The sequence below is a fragment of the Charadrius vociferus genome, unplaced genomic scaffold (assembly GCF_000708025.1).
Source record: "Charadrius vociferus isolate BGI_N301 unplaced genomic scaffold, ASM70802v2 scaffold12, whole genome shotgun sequence".
In the NCBI taxonomy this organism is placed as follows: domain Eukaryota; kingdom Metazoa; phylum Chordata; class Aves; order Charadriiformes; family Charadriidae; genus Charadrius; species Charadrius vociferus.
The window spans coordinates 1,159,077-1,173,581 of NW_009647422.1; the positions used below are offsets into that span (position 1 = coordinate 1,159,077).

Here is a 14,505-nt window from a genome sequence, read left to right on the forward strand (position 1 = left end):
AGACTTTGACTCTTTAGGTGGCCACAGCAAAAATAGCTTTGGCAGCAGGCAGAAAGAACAGAAATGAAATTAAAAAGCAAGCGCCTGTGAACCTGCCTCCAAGCTGCTTTGTGTACTTGCAATTGCTTAATGAATGCGGTTAATATTATCTAATTCTCACATAACTCCCTCCTTACCAGTCCTTGCTCTTCCCACTTCTCGATGCCATTTCAGAAACTCATCTGCCCAGAGGGGTCAGGGAGTAATGACATTACCATACCAGAAACGGGCCGATTTGGCAAAATACCAAGTTGGCTTTTGGGTAATGAGGAATAATAAAGGAGAATTAGGGCATAACGCACCACATCTCCCTCAGCTTTCTGCTGTTCAAAACAACCGCAGCTCTGATGAGCTGAGATCCGCCTGCTGAGCCACCGACACCTTTGCGCGCTGGTTGCGGAGGAAACACTAAAGTGCACTCACTTGGGGTGCTGCTGCAGGATCCCTTTTATAAAGTCCTTCGCGTCTTCACTCAAGTGAACAAAATCAGGAACGGTCCATGAAATTTCCCCGTTCTGGATATTTAGAAGGGTTCCTCTGTCGTTCTCCCCAGCAAAAGGAGACTTGCACGTTAGGCTTGTTTGTTGAACACCATAAAATAAAAGGAGACAGACTTTAGGCTTTTGTTCGCTGTTCAAATGACAGAAGCACAAACGCTGACATGGGGCTTAAAAATGTGCAAGAGATGCCACGCGTGGGACTCGCTTGTGAGCAGTGCGTCCACCAAGAGAGCATCTTTCACCCCACACGGCACTTAACTGAATCATTTATCCGCGTTTCACAGAAGAGGAATTAAGGGTTTGATTTTGCACAGCTACGGTAGGGCGTTGGCTAAAAGAGGCAAGGAGAAGACCGAACCTCATCCACCGCTCTCATCCCTAACTGCAAGGAGAGCAGCTGGCAGGTCTTCACGCAGGGACAACGACCAAAGCCCTGGGCAACCAGGAAAGAGAGGGTAAAGGTGAAGATCACAAGAGAAATCGCCCTCGTTATAGAAGGACTCAATGCTTCACTCGAATCCCTCACCTGAAGGTATCAGAGGGCTTTGACTGAACAAAGGGATATTGAATGAGTCTTTCCAAGAAGATTTATTTACCTTAAATACGTGATGACACCAACAGCCCTGAGGAGAAAGGGAACGCAAATGTCAGGCATTCGTCGCTGTTTGTCCTTTCTTCTCGAGCACGCAACCCCTTTTCCTGCCACCAGACACCCCTACCGCAGTGAGATCACCACCTTCTCCCCACATTTCTGAGGAAAATAAATCCCAAGAGCTACGGCTTTCACCCTTCAATTTTTTTACTTTCGGCATTTTTTATAATTGCTGTCCAGTAATCCTCCATTTTTAAAGCACGGACAGAGGGGAAGAATCAAAATACTCTTTTTGGAGCTTGTTTGCCTTTTCTAGAAAGCCGCTTAGGATCATCCTCCCTAGTTGCTGCTTCTAAGAAAGATCAAATTCGCTAAGATGCTCCTTTGCATTAATTAGCCGTCAGAGTTCAATTATGGTTGAACAAAACAGACAGAAGGAGCTTTGAAGAGCCCTGACGGGCTTTGGATTCTCAGTGTTCACTTTCAATTTCCTGTATTATTATCACTACTCCATTTGCTTATTAACAATAAATGGAAATTGAGGCCGTCTGGGGCAAAAGCTTTGTAGAAAGGTGACAGGTTACCAGATATCGGTTGCTTTTGACACTGGTGACTGAGAAACAATTTCTGGGGCGACAAACTCCGGAGACCCGTATTTGCTGAACTGAGGCTCAAAGGGAGTGATCTTCTGAGCAAATCCAAAGTCACACAGCTTAAGGTCTTCCCTTTCCGGATAAACCATGAGGATATTGAGCGGCTAGCAAAGGAAATAAAATAAAAGGGAGAAACTTTTCTTGAAAGCAGGCAATATTTTCAGTTGTGAGAATAGTTCAAATAGAGAATGCCAATTCCCCGACCAACAAGAGGCTATGACACGCTGGACCTGCTGTTGCACATTACCTTAATGTCCAAATGAAGGATGTTGTTGTCGTGAAGATATTTGATTCCTTCCAAAATTTGCCTGATATACAATTTGACCTAAAAAATAAATCAATTATTAAACAATTATTAAACACTAATAGTAAATAAGAGGGTCCCCGATTCTGCCAACATTTTTAATATATGAGAGAGGGAGAGATTGATCTAGAAAGACTTTTAAAACTAGAATGAACTTCTTATATTAGTCATGCAATCGAAATAAGATGTGAACCAAACGTTACCCCATGGAGTGAAGCTGTTCCTCGTGTGTGCCCCGCTGGAGCCTTCTACATGAGAAAAAGCCCTTACTTTTAAAAAACACAACCCTACAAACGCACAAAAAAGAGATACAGAAATGCTCAAGTTTGATAAAACTCCTCCACTGTCTAATTGATCGAACTCAGACTCAGCTCTGGCTTGGTGTAAATCAGGCAAACTCATTTAAACCACAAATGCATTTTAAAACTATGTTGTAAATCTGTTTTCTTGACTGCGTGTAGATAAATCCGACTATGACTGAACCAGGAGTGCAGATTTACAGCTAGCTTGAGCTTTGGAACCTTGTCTACCTTTGACATTTTGTAGTGTTAGCTGACATCTGATCTTTAAAGGTCCCTTCCAACCCAGAGCATTCAATGATTCTATGGTATTTCCCTCTGAGTATTTCTAAGAAAAATCAGTTTTACCTTTAAATACGGGACACCTGGCTACTAGATGGGAGATGTGAACCATTTGGAACTTTGAGCACCAAGGATCTCCAAAAATGCCTTAGAAACCATAATTTCAGCCCTTGGTTTGGAGACTGAAAGGGAGTGGATAGAAGTACAGTTGTGATGGGACAAAGTATTGAACAAGTGAAGATACAGGAGCTCCAGGTGACAGATAGCAAAGAAAAGATGATAATAGAGCAAATATCACTTGTATAAAGCTGAATCATAGCATCATAGAGTGGTTTAGGTTGGAAGGGACCTTGAAGAACATAGAGTTCCAACCACCCTGCCATGGGCAGGAACACCTTCCGCAAGACCAGATTGCTCAAAGCCCCATCCAACGTGGCTGTGCTGGTGGTCAAAACCACTGCCTGTTTCTAGTTATTCCCCGAAGAAACTCAGCTCAGTAATAAAAGCTGATGGGAACACATTTTAAAGGCTGATTCTGTTTTCACAGATTATCACTGGTTCAAAGACATTCCTCATATTCACAAAGGAAAATGGAAGGTCCTCTGGTGGTACCCGCCAACTCTGGACTTTCAAATGAGAAAGAAAGATTACCTCTGCTTCAGTGACAACGCTCTTCTTGAATAAACGGTCGAGCAGCTCTTCGTTGGAGCATCTGGCAACGGCATTAAGGCAAAACAGAACTACAGTTAAACACTTATTTTCACTTTGTAACTACCTCTATCCTGACAACAGCGCAGAATTCACCAGGTGATCCCCGGTAATGTGATGCGCATGCAATTCATTAAAATCTCTGTTGCAGAAATGCAATAGAATTGGGCTGCTCTAAACCTGTGCTCCCTATGCGCAGGAGCATGGAATTGCTTGTGCCAAAATCTGCCTGTTGGTTATGGGATTTTCTGCTCTGCCCTGCATTTTCCCAGTGCTCACCCAGGCTGGACCTCGTGGAAACGGAGTCCTTCACTTCCAGACATTTCAGAAAAGAGATTTTGGTGCTTAATAACTCATTCGCACTTGTCAATACAAGTATCATCATTTTTCCCAAACCAGCAGAAACATAGTACTTCAGTAAGGAGCTCACAGAGCTATCCTGTCCTGCAGTGCAGAGAACAATTGTGCACTCAGGCAAAACGTAAAAATGTGTAATGGCTTCGTTATTTAAACAATGAGCTCTGCCCCGTACTTCCCACCCTCCTCAGAGAAGCAGCACAGAAAAGGATACAACTCCAGAATCAAAATCAGTGTTTTCCGCGTTTCAAACTGATCCAGGAGCCTGGTAATCCTGTCATGGGACAGAGAGGCAAGAATATCCCTCTCTTGATGCGCTCGAGCCTTCGTTTTGCTTCGCAGAGGTATGAACTTGGCAGCACAAGACACTCTGTTCCCTTTGTGCACAACTCGTTTCACAAAACTGAAGCAGCCCCTGTGTAAAATCAGAGGACAAGCTCTGCTCAGACTTGGTTCAAAGCCCTCTGCGCAGCAGGTGTAGACCTTCCCACCTCCCAGCCTTTGACAGCTCCCCACTGCACAGAGCTTAAATTCTCCAACGCCAAAAGCTGATTTTCCTGAATGTGAGGTGCTATTGCCCTCTCCTGGTTGTCTCTAAAACTAAGCAGCGAGTTCACTTCAAGGGAAAAGCTGTTTCAGGTGATACAGCCTTGCGCTGAGAAAGGTCGATGCTCTTGGATCCCTTAGATGTGCACGGGGCTTGTCCCGACGTCGGTGTGGGGTTGTGATTTCCGAGGAGCCACACCTGGGCACCAATCCTGGTATTTTTTCTGGCTGGAGCTATTTGGACCTACGGGCTGTGTGGGCTCTCCCATCCTCCATCAGAAACCTCAAGGAAGTGTTTCCATCACCCCCGCGATGGGGTGACCTCCCACCTCTGCCAATACTTTCACCTTTTTCGAATTTCCCACAGCTGGGTCCACCTCTGCCTCTGGTTCCACACGCTCGGCAGCTCAGATGGGCAATTAGGTATTCTCCGTTTGTGATACTATAGACTTGGAAACTTCACCTACCTTCCAATCTCCTGCTTAACCTCATAAAGAGAATGGAGCTTTCTCCTGGTGGCCACTTTCTTTTCTGCTTGGTCTTTCTTAGCTTTGGAAATGAAGGAAAATATAAGTGTTAATCTTCAGACAACACTGCCTTCCCAATAGCATGCAAAGTTATTGCGGGACAATTTAAGGCAGGAAAAATTCCAGGCATCCTCTAAACATCTGCACAGAATTTAGTGGAGCTGTTTGATGACAGACCCTGCCAAAAGGAACTTTGGGGCTGTATCTTCATCTGACATAAATCAGAAGAGCTGAATGAAAGAGCAGAACACCACCAGAGACATGGCCCCAGTTATTTCTGTGGCCCATTGTATCAGATCATCGTATAGTCTGAAGCAGAGGAAAAAAAAATCTCATTTGTATGTATATGTGTAGGTCATTGGACCATTTGCCCTTATACTGGATCCTGCCATACTGGTAATATACAAACACTACACAGGAGCGCAGAGCAGATGCCATATGGGTACCAGGAGATGACTGCAACAGAGTTGAGATTGTTCAGCCTGGAGAAGAGGAGGCTCTGGGGAGACCTTAGAGCCCCTTCCAGTATCTGAAGGGCACCTACAGGAGAGCTGGAGAGGGACTTTTTACAAGGGCATGTAGTGATAGGACGAGGGGCAATGGCTTTAAACTGGAAGAGGGGAGATTTAGATTAGATATTAGGAAGAAATTTTTGACTGTGAGGGTGGTGAGCCCCTGGCCCAGGTTGCCCAGAGAAGCTGTGGCTGCCCCATCCCTGGAGGTGTTCAAGGCCAGGTTGGACGGGGCTTTGAGCAACCTGGGCTGGTGGGAGGTGTCCCAGCCCAGGGCACGGGGGTGGGACTGGATGGTCTTCAAGGTCCCTTCCAACTCTAACCATTCTATCATTCTATGATTCTACACATTGCAATGGCTGTGGGAGCAACCCCTGCAGCTGAAAGAACGACCTTACCTTCACGTACAATAAGCTCTGCTTTGCACAACACCTCCCCTCCTGCATTTTTGGCAACACAGGTGTAAACACCACCATCTTCTGAAACAGCGTTGTCCACAACTAAGAAATACGTTGTTCCTTCATTCCCTTGATGAAGCCTATCGCTCTCTGTCAGCAATGATGTGCCCTGAAAGAATGAAATGACATTTTGGCACCAGGAAAACCAAGACGGAAAGAGATGTTTCTTCTCTTCAAGAAACGAGATACAGGAGCAGAGCTACAACATAGACCTTTTAGACTAGCAAATCTCACAAACAAAATCCTGGCTGAAGAAGCCTCCCATGGGTAACTGTTTCTCTGCTTCCACACTATGCAGTAGCATTTTTGTTTCATAATCCATTGGTAGGAACACAGGCTCGGGAGGGATCACCAGGGCTGTGTGGTTTATTCTTCGGCTCTCCCAGTGCAGCATGCCTGGGCAGCCAGCTCAGGGAGCACGAGGATCAGCTACGTTGCTCCTGCTCAGTCTCCAGCTTGTGCTGGTACTTTTGCTGCTCCGTATATTCGTAAATGCTATGAATCAGTGACCTGGATGAAGGGATAGAGTGTACCATCAGCAAGTTTGCTGATGACACAAAACTGGGAGGGGTGGCTGACACACCAGAAGGCTGTGCCGCTGTACAGCGTGACCTGGACAGGCTGGAGGGTTGGGCAGAGAGAAACCTTATGAAGTTCGAGGGCAAGTGTAGGTACTGCATCTGGGGAGGAATAACCCCATGCATCAGTACAGGTTGGGGGCTGACCTGCTGGAGAGCAGCTCTGTGGAAAGGGACCTGGGAGTCCTGGTGGACAACAGGATGCCCACCAGCCAGCAATGTGCCCTGGTGGCCAAGAAGGCCAATGGCATCCTGGGGGGCATCAAGAAGAGTGTGGCCAGCAGGTCGAGGGAGCTCATCCTCCCCCTCTGCTCTGCCCTGGGGAGGCCACATCTGGAGCAGTGTGTCCCATTCTGGGCTCCCTGGGTCAAGAAGAACAGAGAACTGCTGGAGAGGGTCCAGCAAAGGGCTACGCAGATGATGAGGGGACTGGAGCATCTCTCTTACTAGGAAAGGCTGAGGGACTTGGGGCTTTTTAGTCTGGAGGAAAGACAACTGAGGGGGGATCTTATCAATGCTTATAAATCCTTAAAGGGAGGGTGCCAGGGGGGTGGGAACAGTCTTTTTTCAGTGGTGCCCAGTGACAGGACAAGAGGGAATGGGCACAAGCTTGACCATAGGAACTTCCATCTAAACGTGAGGAAAAAGTTCTTTGCTGTGAGGGTGGCAGAGCAGTGGCACAGGCTGCCCAGAGAGGTGGGGGAGTCTCCCACTCTGGAGCCATTCCAAACCCGCCTGGACGCGGTCCTGTGCAACTGCTGTAGGTGCCCCTGCTCTGGCAGGGGGTGGCACTGGGGGAGCTCCAGAGGTCCCTTCCAACCCTGACCAGTCTGATTCTGTGATTTTTAAAAGGACCTTATAAGACCGTCTGACTGGGCAGTAAAATGCTGGAGAAATGTATATAATACAGATACATGGAAAGTGATGCAACCCTATTCCCTCACATGAAATGTCGGGCTCTGAGCTGTTCCGTATTACACTGGAGCAAAACTTGGAGTTACAGTAGATGATTGCATGGCAGCACCAGCTCGGAGCTTGGCGGCACTCAAAAAGTACTAGATGTTAGAAATTATTCGAGAAGAAGTGAAGAACAAGACAGAAAGCGTCATCTTATAAATCCTGGGTTTGCCCAGTGCGTGGTACTGCTGCAGCAATGTTCTTTCTATAATAGCTTCTAGATGAGGTTTGACAGGGCAAGTTGGAGTTCTTCAGCCTGGAAGGGCTTGATAGGACACGATAGAGCTGTACGGAATTATGAATAGCCTCATGAGTGGGCAGCGATTAACTTTTCCTGGTACAAGATGTAAGAGCCAACACATGAAGCTTGTCACAAATATGTCCAGAACAGCCAAAAAAAGAGGTGGCACTGCAGGCAGCATACTGCCGTTGGGTTGAACTCCTTGCCAAAGGACACCGTATGGCCAAGGTATTGGCATGGGTGCAAGAGGAGAATGGAGGAGCTCATGGAGAGCTTCACTGTGGGATAGCAAACAGGTGAAAGTTCAGCCAGGTTGGGATAACTCTGAGCTGAAAACATCAGAGATTGGGAGAATATAAACAGGGTGTATCATATCTTCTTGTCTTGTTCTTACTCTTTTCAATGTGTTCCGGTGGATGCCTGTGCGTGTGTGTGGGAAAGGGCTCTGTGTTTTTGACTGCTTTTTAAGGTTATTTTGTCTGAGTCGCTCATCCCTGCACTTCCCACACAGACGGTAGAAAAAAAAAAGGGAATAAAACTTTTGTGTACAAAACAGTTAGCTGGACAGAGAGTTACAGACAATCATAGAACAACAGTGGCTTATTTCAGGGGCAAGACAATATTCTGAGGAATAACAAATGATTTCTCTTTCTTTTCCATGAGATATTCATTGTTCTTTGTCACACACATTTTACCAATTAGCTACAGAAAAGATACGGAGCCTGGAACTCTTGTTGACAATTGGAATAATCCACTCTTAATCCCACCCCAAAACTACAGGACACATCTTGGCGGCTCTCAGACAGACACCAATCTCCCTTCCTGCCCATCTTGGTCCTCAAAACCATCTTGGTTGCCCTCTCTGGGCAATGGAGACAGGGTGAGATGTGTGCTTGGTGGTTCCAGTGAGAACTGCAGCTCCTTGAACAAAACCTATAGATATGACCCAGAATCAATGTAAGAGGTGTGGGATGAAAGAACAAAAGAAATTCTGCCCAGAAATACCACTCTACAGTCCTTTCTGTAGTTCTCATTCTCAGCCAAAGAAACACCTGCACTTACCTTAAACCACAAAACGGTCGGCTGAGGGGTTCCTTCAATGACTGCCTGAAATTTGGCACGCTCCCCAGAATTCACCTGCACGTCCTCTATTGTCACTTGCATGTAGGGAGGACCTGGTGAGACACAAGGGTTTGCTGCGCGCACAATACCACAGCTTTGTTCGTGGTGTGCTTATGTGGTTGAGTTACTCAAATGGGATTTAGAATCTGACGTTCGCTTAGTATCAAATCAAAAGATATCACAGCAACATATTTGGGGTTCTTTATACTGAGCGTTATTTTTAGGCTTCGTATCTTCACGCTTACCTGTTACTTTTTGTTTAATAAACAGTTACTGCTCAAGAGATGGAAGTATTAAAAAAAACAAAAAACAACCAGTCATCAAGAGCTATTACCAAAAGAAAAGACAATGACAATCATGGGATGTGGGAGAGGGACACAAGACTTTTCCTTACTTGTTGGGGTCTTCTGCTCAGTCTTATACACACAAGTCCTCTCTGTGGTCTCAATATAAACTTCACTGTGTACGTCCCAGACCACATCTCCTTCTCGTCTGTACCAGTCGCCCGCCCCTGTGGCTGGTGATGTTCTTTCATGAAGCCCAAGAGAAAAGACCGTTACACAGTCACATAAAACTTACAGAGACACAGGATTACACCCTGCCATCAATCTGTGTATTTAACCACCAGACAAATCATTATTTACTTAACATTCATACAAGAATTTTGGTTTGGGGGAACCTTTTCTATCCTTCTTGCCCAATGCATGCATGACCAGGAGTCTAAAAGTAATAACAAACCTACAAGAATCAGTTCATGTCACCACCTGCTTCCTCCACTGCAGAGGACTTGCTTTTCTTGCAACAAAGTTTGCCGCATTCAGAAATCTGTGGTTTGGGATGGGTATTTACCTGGTAATAGGAATGGTGCGCTCCTGAGTGCTTTCGTATCCGGCAGCCGTCTCTTCATGGGGAGGACCGGGGCTGGGCTTTGGCACACTTGGTTCTTCAGCTGGCATCTGCCTTTGTGCTTTGCCTGGCAGCAGAAATAGGGCAAGTTAGACACGTCCCCTGTGACGGCACACCTGAAACCCAGAGCAAACCTTTAGAGGCAACCTGGTCTAGTGGGAGGTGTCCTTGCCCATGGCAGGGGGTTGGAACTCGATGATCTTCAAGGTCCTTTCCAATCTAAACCATTCTATGATTCTCGCTCTAGTCTGCCTTGTGTCAGAACTGAGTCCCTCTGACCTCAGCTGGGTGCAATCACTGAAGCTAAGAGGAGAGTTTGGCCCTTTTGAGAAGATGACATGAAGCCAAAGAGCTCGAATAACAGCAGAGACTGAACGGCAGCACATCATTGCTAACTTTTCTGTAAGGAAACAGACAGAGACACACATAGGAAAGACAGTCCGTAGGGACAAGAAGAAATAGGATGACTGGAAGGATAGTGTGAGTTCAATGCATCCTTTATAGGAGATACTTTAACTGTGTTTGAGTTCCAGCTCATGGCTACAATGAAATCATGGAATCATTTAGGTTGGAAAAGACCCTTAAGACAATTGAGTCCAACCATTAACTGAACACTGCCAAGTCCATCACTAAACCATGTCCCTCAGCACCATGTCAACACATCTTTTTACCTCCAGGGATGCCCAGCGTCAGCTTCATACACATGAATGTTTCAATTAAACTTCACATTATGTGAAGAGTTCTTGACTCACTGGTGCAATCACAGACACCATCAGTGAAATCAGTAAACTGACAGCACTGTAAAACTGGTGGTCAAGGCCGGCCCTGGCTGGGGGTTCAACTAATAGGGAGATAAGATGGAGGCATGCTAATATGGAGGACCTGGTGGTGTTACAGCATCAGCATTGGTACACCTCCACTGGGTTCTTTGATAATTTCCTCAAACAACTCCACATTACATCAGAACAAGGTTTGACATCTCAGGCTTATAGGAACAAGGAAATCAAAAGATGGTGGAGCTTGATGGCAGCTCAGGTGTTACTCTTTTATTATTAATTATTTTATCAGATATATCTTCAAAAAATGGTTTGACCTTCCATTCCAAAAGCACCTGATTGTCTTTTGCTATTGACCACTGGAGTTACCCCACAGGATAAAGTCCATCATCTTCTTTTTCATCTGAGGAGAAAAGGTTAAATCAAGTGGAGTCTTCTCCCCACCAGGAAGGGCCTTTTGGGGGAGCATTCTAGGGATGTCTGGTGCCGGCTGGTTTTGGAAAAAAGCAGCAGTTTCTAGAAATCACATAAAACAGCTCAATTGGGATGGAAAACACGGTTATTCAAGGTGTTACTGGTGGGATCAGAGATCCCGGGTTGGTGGGATTGTGCTTTGCTATTGCCAGCACTACTGAAATATTTGCTGTGTTTTTATTCAAAGCATGTGATCAGAGAGACAGTTGTCAAGTCTCCATCTTATTAAAATAATTCCCCATATTAATAACATGTTTAGTTTTCTCAAATGAAAGGACTGCAAAACCATCTCATTCACTACTCTGTTATCTCCGTAGCTACAATGAAGGAAATAATTTGCCAGTTGAGATTTTACTTATGATTTTTGAGCCTTCCCACTTCACCAGAGGATTATTTCATAGATGATTTCCTACTAGAAATAATAATTAAAAAAAAAAAGGTTTTAAAGCTCTGTCATTTTTTTATACAGTTATTTCGGGTCTGATTCCATGAAATGCTTCTATCCTTGTTATGTTTTAGACAAGAATATCTTTTTTTTAAACGGCATCTGGAGTTTGAGGGCTGAAGGCTACTTGACATTATCCTTTTACGTTGACACTGAGGGAGGACAGTTACTCTGACTTGACACAGAGACAGCTTAGACAAGTTGTTAGAGCAGAAGCGGAAGGAACAGAGGAAGGGTGGCCACTTATTCATGTTTTTTTCAAAAAACAACACAAAGACAAAAGACTTGTTCTCCTGTCAAGACACAACCACACACAACATCGGTTTTAATCACACGGAAACTATTAAGGAGTCCATCAAGGACTGGCTCCAGGGACTTGATGGACTTCAGGGACTTCACTGGACTCCAGGGCCAGTGAAATGCAGGTGAACCTGATGTGCCCAACATCCCAGAAAGTCTCCGGCAGTCGATACAGGGGTGTTGTTTACGGCAAACCGTAAAAGCAAAGCAACCTCCCCTACCCACCCCACCAAACCAAAACCCAAATGACTTCTATAAATGTAAAGGAGGGATCCCATTCCACCTTCTCCCCCCAAAAACTTGAAGCAAATCCAGGGTCAAAAGACCAAAGGTGAAAAAATCCCCAATCCCTCCATTTTCGGCAGGTGATAAACCAAACTCTACTTCAGACACAGTTTTCAAATAACTTCTGTTTCCAGAAAGTTCTGCCTCAAACTTGTGTCCAACCTAACCCCAACCCACAGTCCCACGTTTCTTTGGGTCTGAACGTTCTCTCTTAATCTGCAACTGCTCCAAATAAAACAGAAAAACGAGGGAAAAAATATCATTATTGGTGCGTTCAATATTTTTGTCTCTCTTGACTCCCATGGGACGTGTTACAGATTCATGCCAAACCTACCATGACCTGCAGCAGTCTGGGTTTGGGTACTGGCTTCATGAACTAGCACAGAGGGCCTGGCTGCGGTTTCCGCGTGGTCTGAAGGAACAGACCCAGGAAGGCCAAGGCCACCGGCTCCTCCTCGCATGCCCGGGGGAAGAGTCACCAGCAGCGATGCCGAGTCCACAAGTTTCTTTAGAGCTGTCTTGATCTCCTGGTCAGCACGCTGAAGCGAGGCCTGGACAGAATTCTCCATCTCTGACTGTGGGGAAGTCATTCCTACAGACAAGAACAACAGCTTTTCTCTCTTCAGGGTAAAAAGAAAATAGCATCATCATCCAACCCACAGAAATATTTGCAATTGTATCATTTTCCCCACCTAGAGCAGCACGCTGATGCGGAAATGCTTATTCCAGCAAGAAGGAACATCGCTAAGACTTGAAATAAGAAGGCTGGCACAACACGCTTCAAAAAGATGTATCTCACCAGGCTGAGGACACAGTGCCACACTGCACACACCCCCAGCCTCTCCTTCAGGAAGCAGAATGAAGGATCCATTTCGCAACTCAACCCTACATTGGCTGGTCTGTCAAAGTTACCTTGATTAAGATGAGTGAAATGAACCCAGCGGTGACCTATTGCACTGGTACATCCCCTACGTGCAAGGAGGACATCATTCTCCCAGGGAAGGAGAAGGAACGAGCAGGTACCAGCCTGGTACCTAGTGACCCTGGAGAAGGGCAGGGGAAAGAAGGGAAGGCTGCTCTGCTTCATGGGCAGAGACTTCATGAGTCCGAGAGGACGACAGAAAAGTTACTACTTGCAGAATAATGTATTTGTCCAACTTTGCAATATTGAAATGTTTTTGCTAGGCTTTGTACTGGAAGGTAACTGAGACCTAAATTTGTACTGGACTATGCCTTTGGAAGCTACTCTAGAAGCAAGGTCACTCGGTCTATAGAGTAATGCACAGCGGTTGTGCATAGTGACGCATTATGCAGAAGAAGATACAACTGCTGCCTCAGCAAACTCACAGACCCAAAAGCAGAGAGAAGACAAAAGCTTTCCACACATAAAAATGGATTTTCAAGCATATATCTTTGCAGAACAGCCACCCAGGAGATAAATACCACGGTTTCATCCCCAGTCAGCACTGGTGAAAGAAACTAGGCTAGGATGGGATCGTAGGACCTCAGGAGCTCATTTCATCCGATCTCCTGCCCGATATACCTTCCACAAATCTTGAAGAGGCACAACAAAGGGACAGACGGTATCTATGGAAACCCTCAAATAACCATAAAGACAAACAAAATGCGTGTCAGATTAAGACCATTCATCATGTTCATGATGTGATTCCTTGCCAAGCGAGAGTGGAAAGTCAAACCATCGTGTGGTTCAAGAAAAAATAAGCACACTTACACACAAACGGCTCTGGCTTGTTTAATGCCATTGCCACAGGAGCATGTCCTGTAGCTGTTCTGGTTCTGCTCCTTTCCTGGTGTTAGGAAAGAAAATTCCTGTGACAGACCTTAGCAGGTAAAGTTGAAGGCTATGTTTGGATCACCCCCCACTTTGAAGACTTCTCACTTGATTTTTGTTTTCAGTGTCCTCCCTATGAGCGTAGTGGTTATAAAATATTTCAGTTCTGGGTTTGATGACGGAAAAATCAACTTTTTCTCACAGGATATCCCAGACTGCCCATCAGGGTTCATCAGCACCGGGCTGGGTGGAAGATCTTTAGCTATTTCCCTAGATAAATATTTAGATTGCGTGGTGTTCCTGCTGTGATTGCCACCGACTGGTGCTGTCCTACGAGCTGGGCAGCTGCCAACAACTGCACGGCTTAGAAGGGCATGAAACACACTATCTCTCAATAAGAAAATATATTCACAGGTTATATATATATACACACACACACATACAGGTTATACATAACCTCAAGTCTCCCCCTTGCTGCTACTACCACTACTTTCCTCCCTGTTTCCATCCTGTTTAGGGATGTTACACACTATGAGGAACTTCAATATTAGCTGAGGTACGTCAGACTAACGCCGCAGTGATGACACAACTCTGATGAACAGCCTGTTTCCCAATTCTAAAGTCTCAACCGCGACCATTTCCGCCCCACAAGTCCTTCAGCCAACAACCAGGAACACCAGACTGACACGTATTTTGAAGTTTCAATTCAGCCTCAGGGAAGGACGCAAGAGAAGGAGCACTGCTCAAAATTATTGACTCCTAAATCTGGGTTGGAAGTTTCCCTAAAACCAGGTTCTTTCACTTCAACACTTCTGAAACTGTCCATAAGGAGCTGAGCTGGAGCCGTATTCT

The 14,505-nt window shown here is 45.5% G+C and overlaps 1 protein-coding gene across 1 annotated transcript in view; it reads right to left on the bottom strand.

Annotated features, from left to right (window-relative positions):
• OBSCN (obscurin, cytoskeletal calmodulin and titin-interacting RhoGEF) overlaps window positions 1-14,505 on the bottom strand; it is a 202,611-nt gene that overhangs the window by 19,136 nt on the left and 168,970 nt on the right. Inside the window, exons 88-96 of the mRNA XM_009880514.1 lie at window positions 8,616-8,728; window positions 5,713-5,886; window positions 4,748-4,824; window positions 3,949-4,149; window positions 3,321-3,381; window positions 2,032-2,109; window positions 1,716-1,888; window positions 1,136-1,162; window positions 463-615 (exon numbers count right to left, since the gene is read on the bottom strand). Coding sequence (XP_009878816.1) covers window positions 463-615; window positions 1,136-1,162; window positions 1,716-1,888; window positions 2,032-2,109; window positions 3,321-3,381; window positions 3,949-4,149; window positions 4,748-4,824; window positions 5,713-5,886; window positions 8,616-8,728 — 1,057 coding nt within the window. The remainder of the gene's footprint in view (window positions 1-462; window positions 616-1,135; window positions 1,163-1,715; window positions 1,889-2,031; window positions 2,110-3,320; window positions 3,382-3,948; window positions 4,150-4,747; window positions 4,825-5,712; window positions 5,887-8,615; window positions 8,729-14,505) is intronic.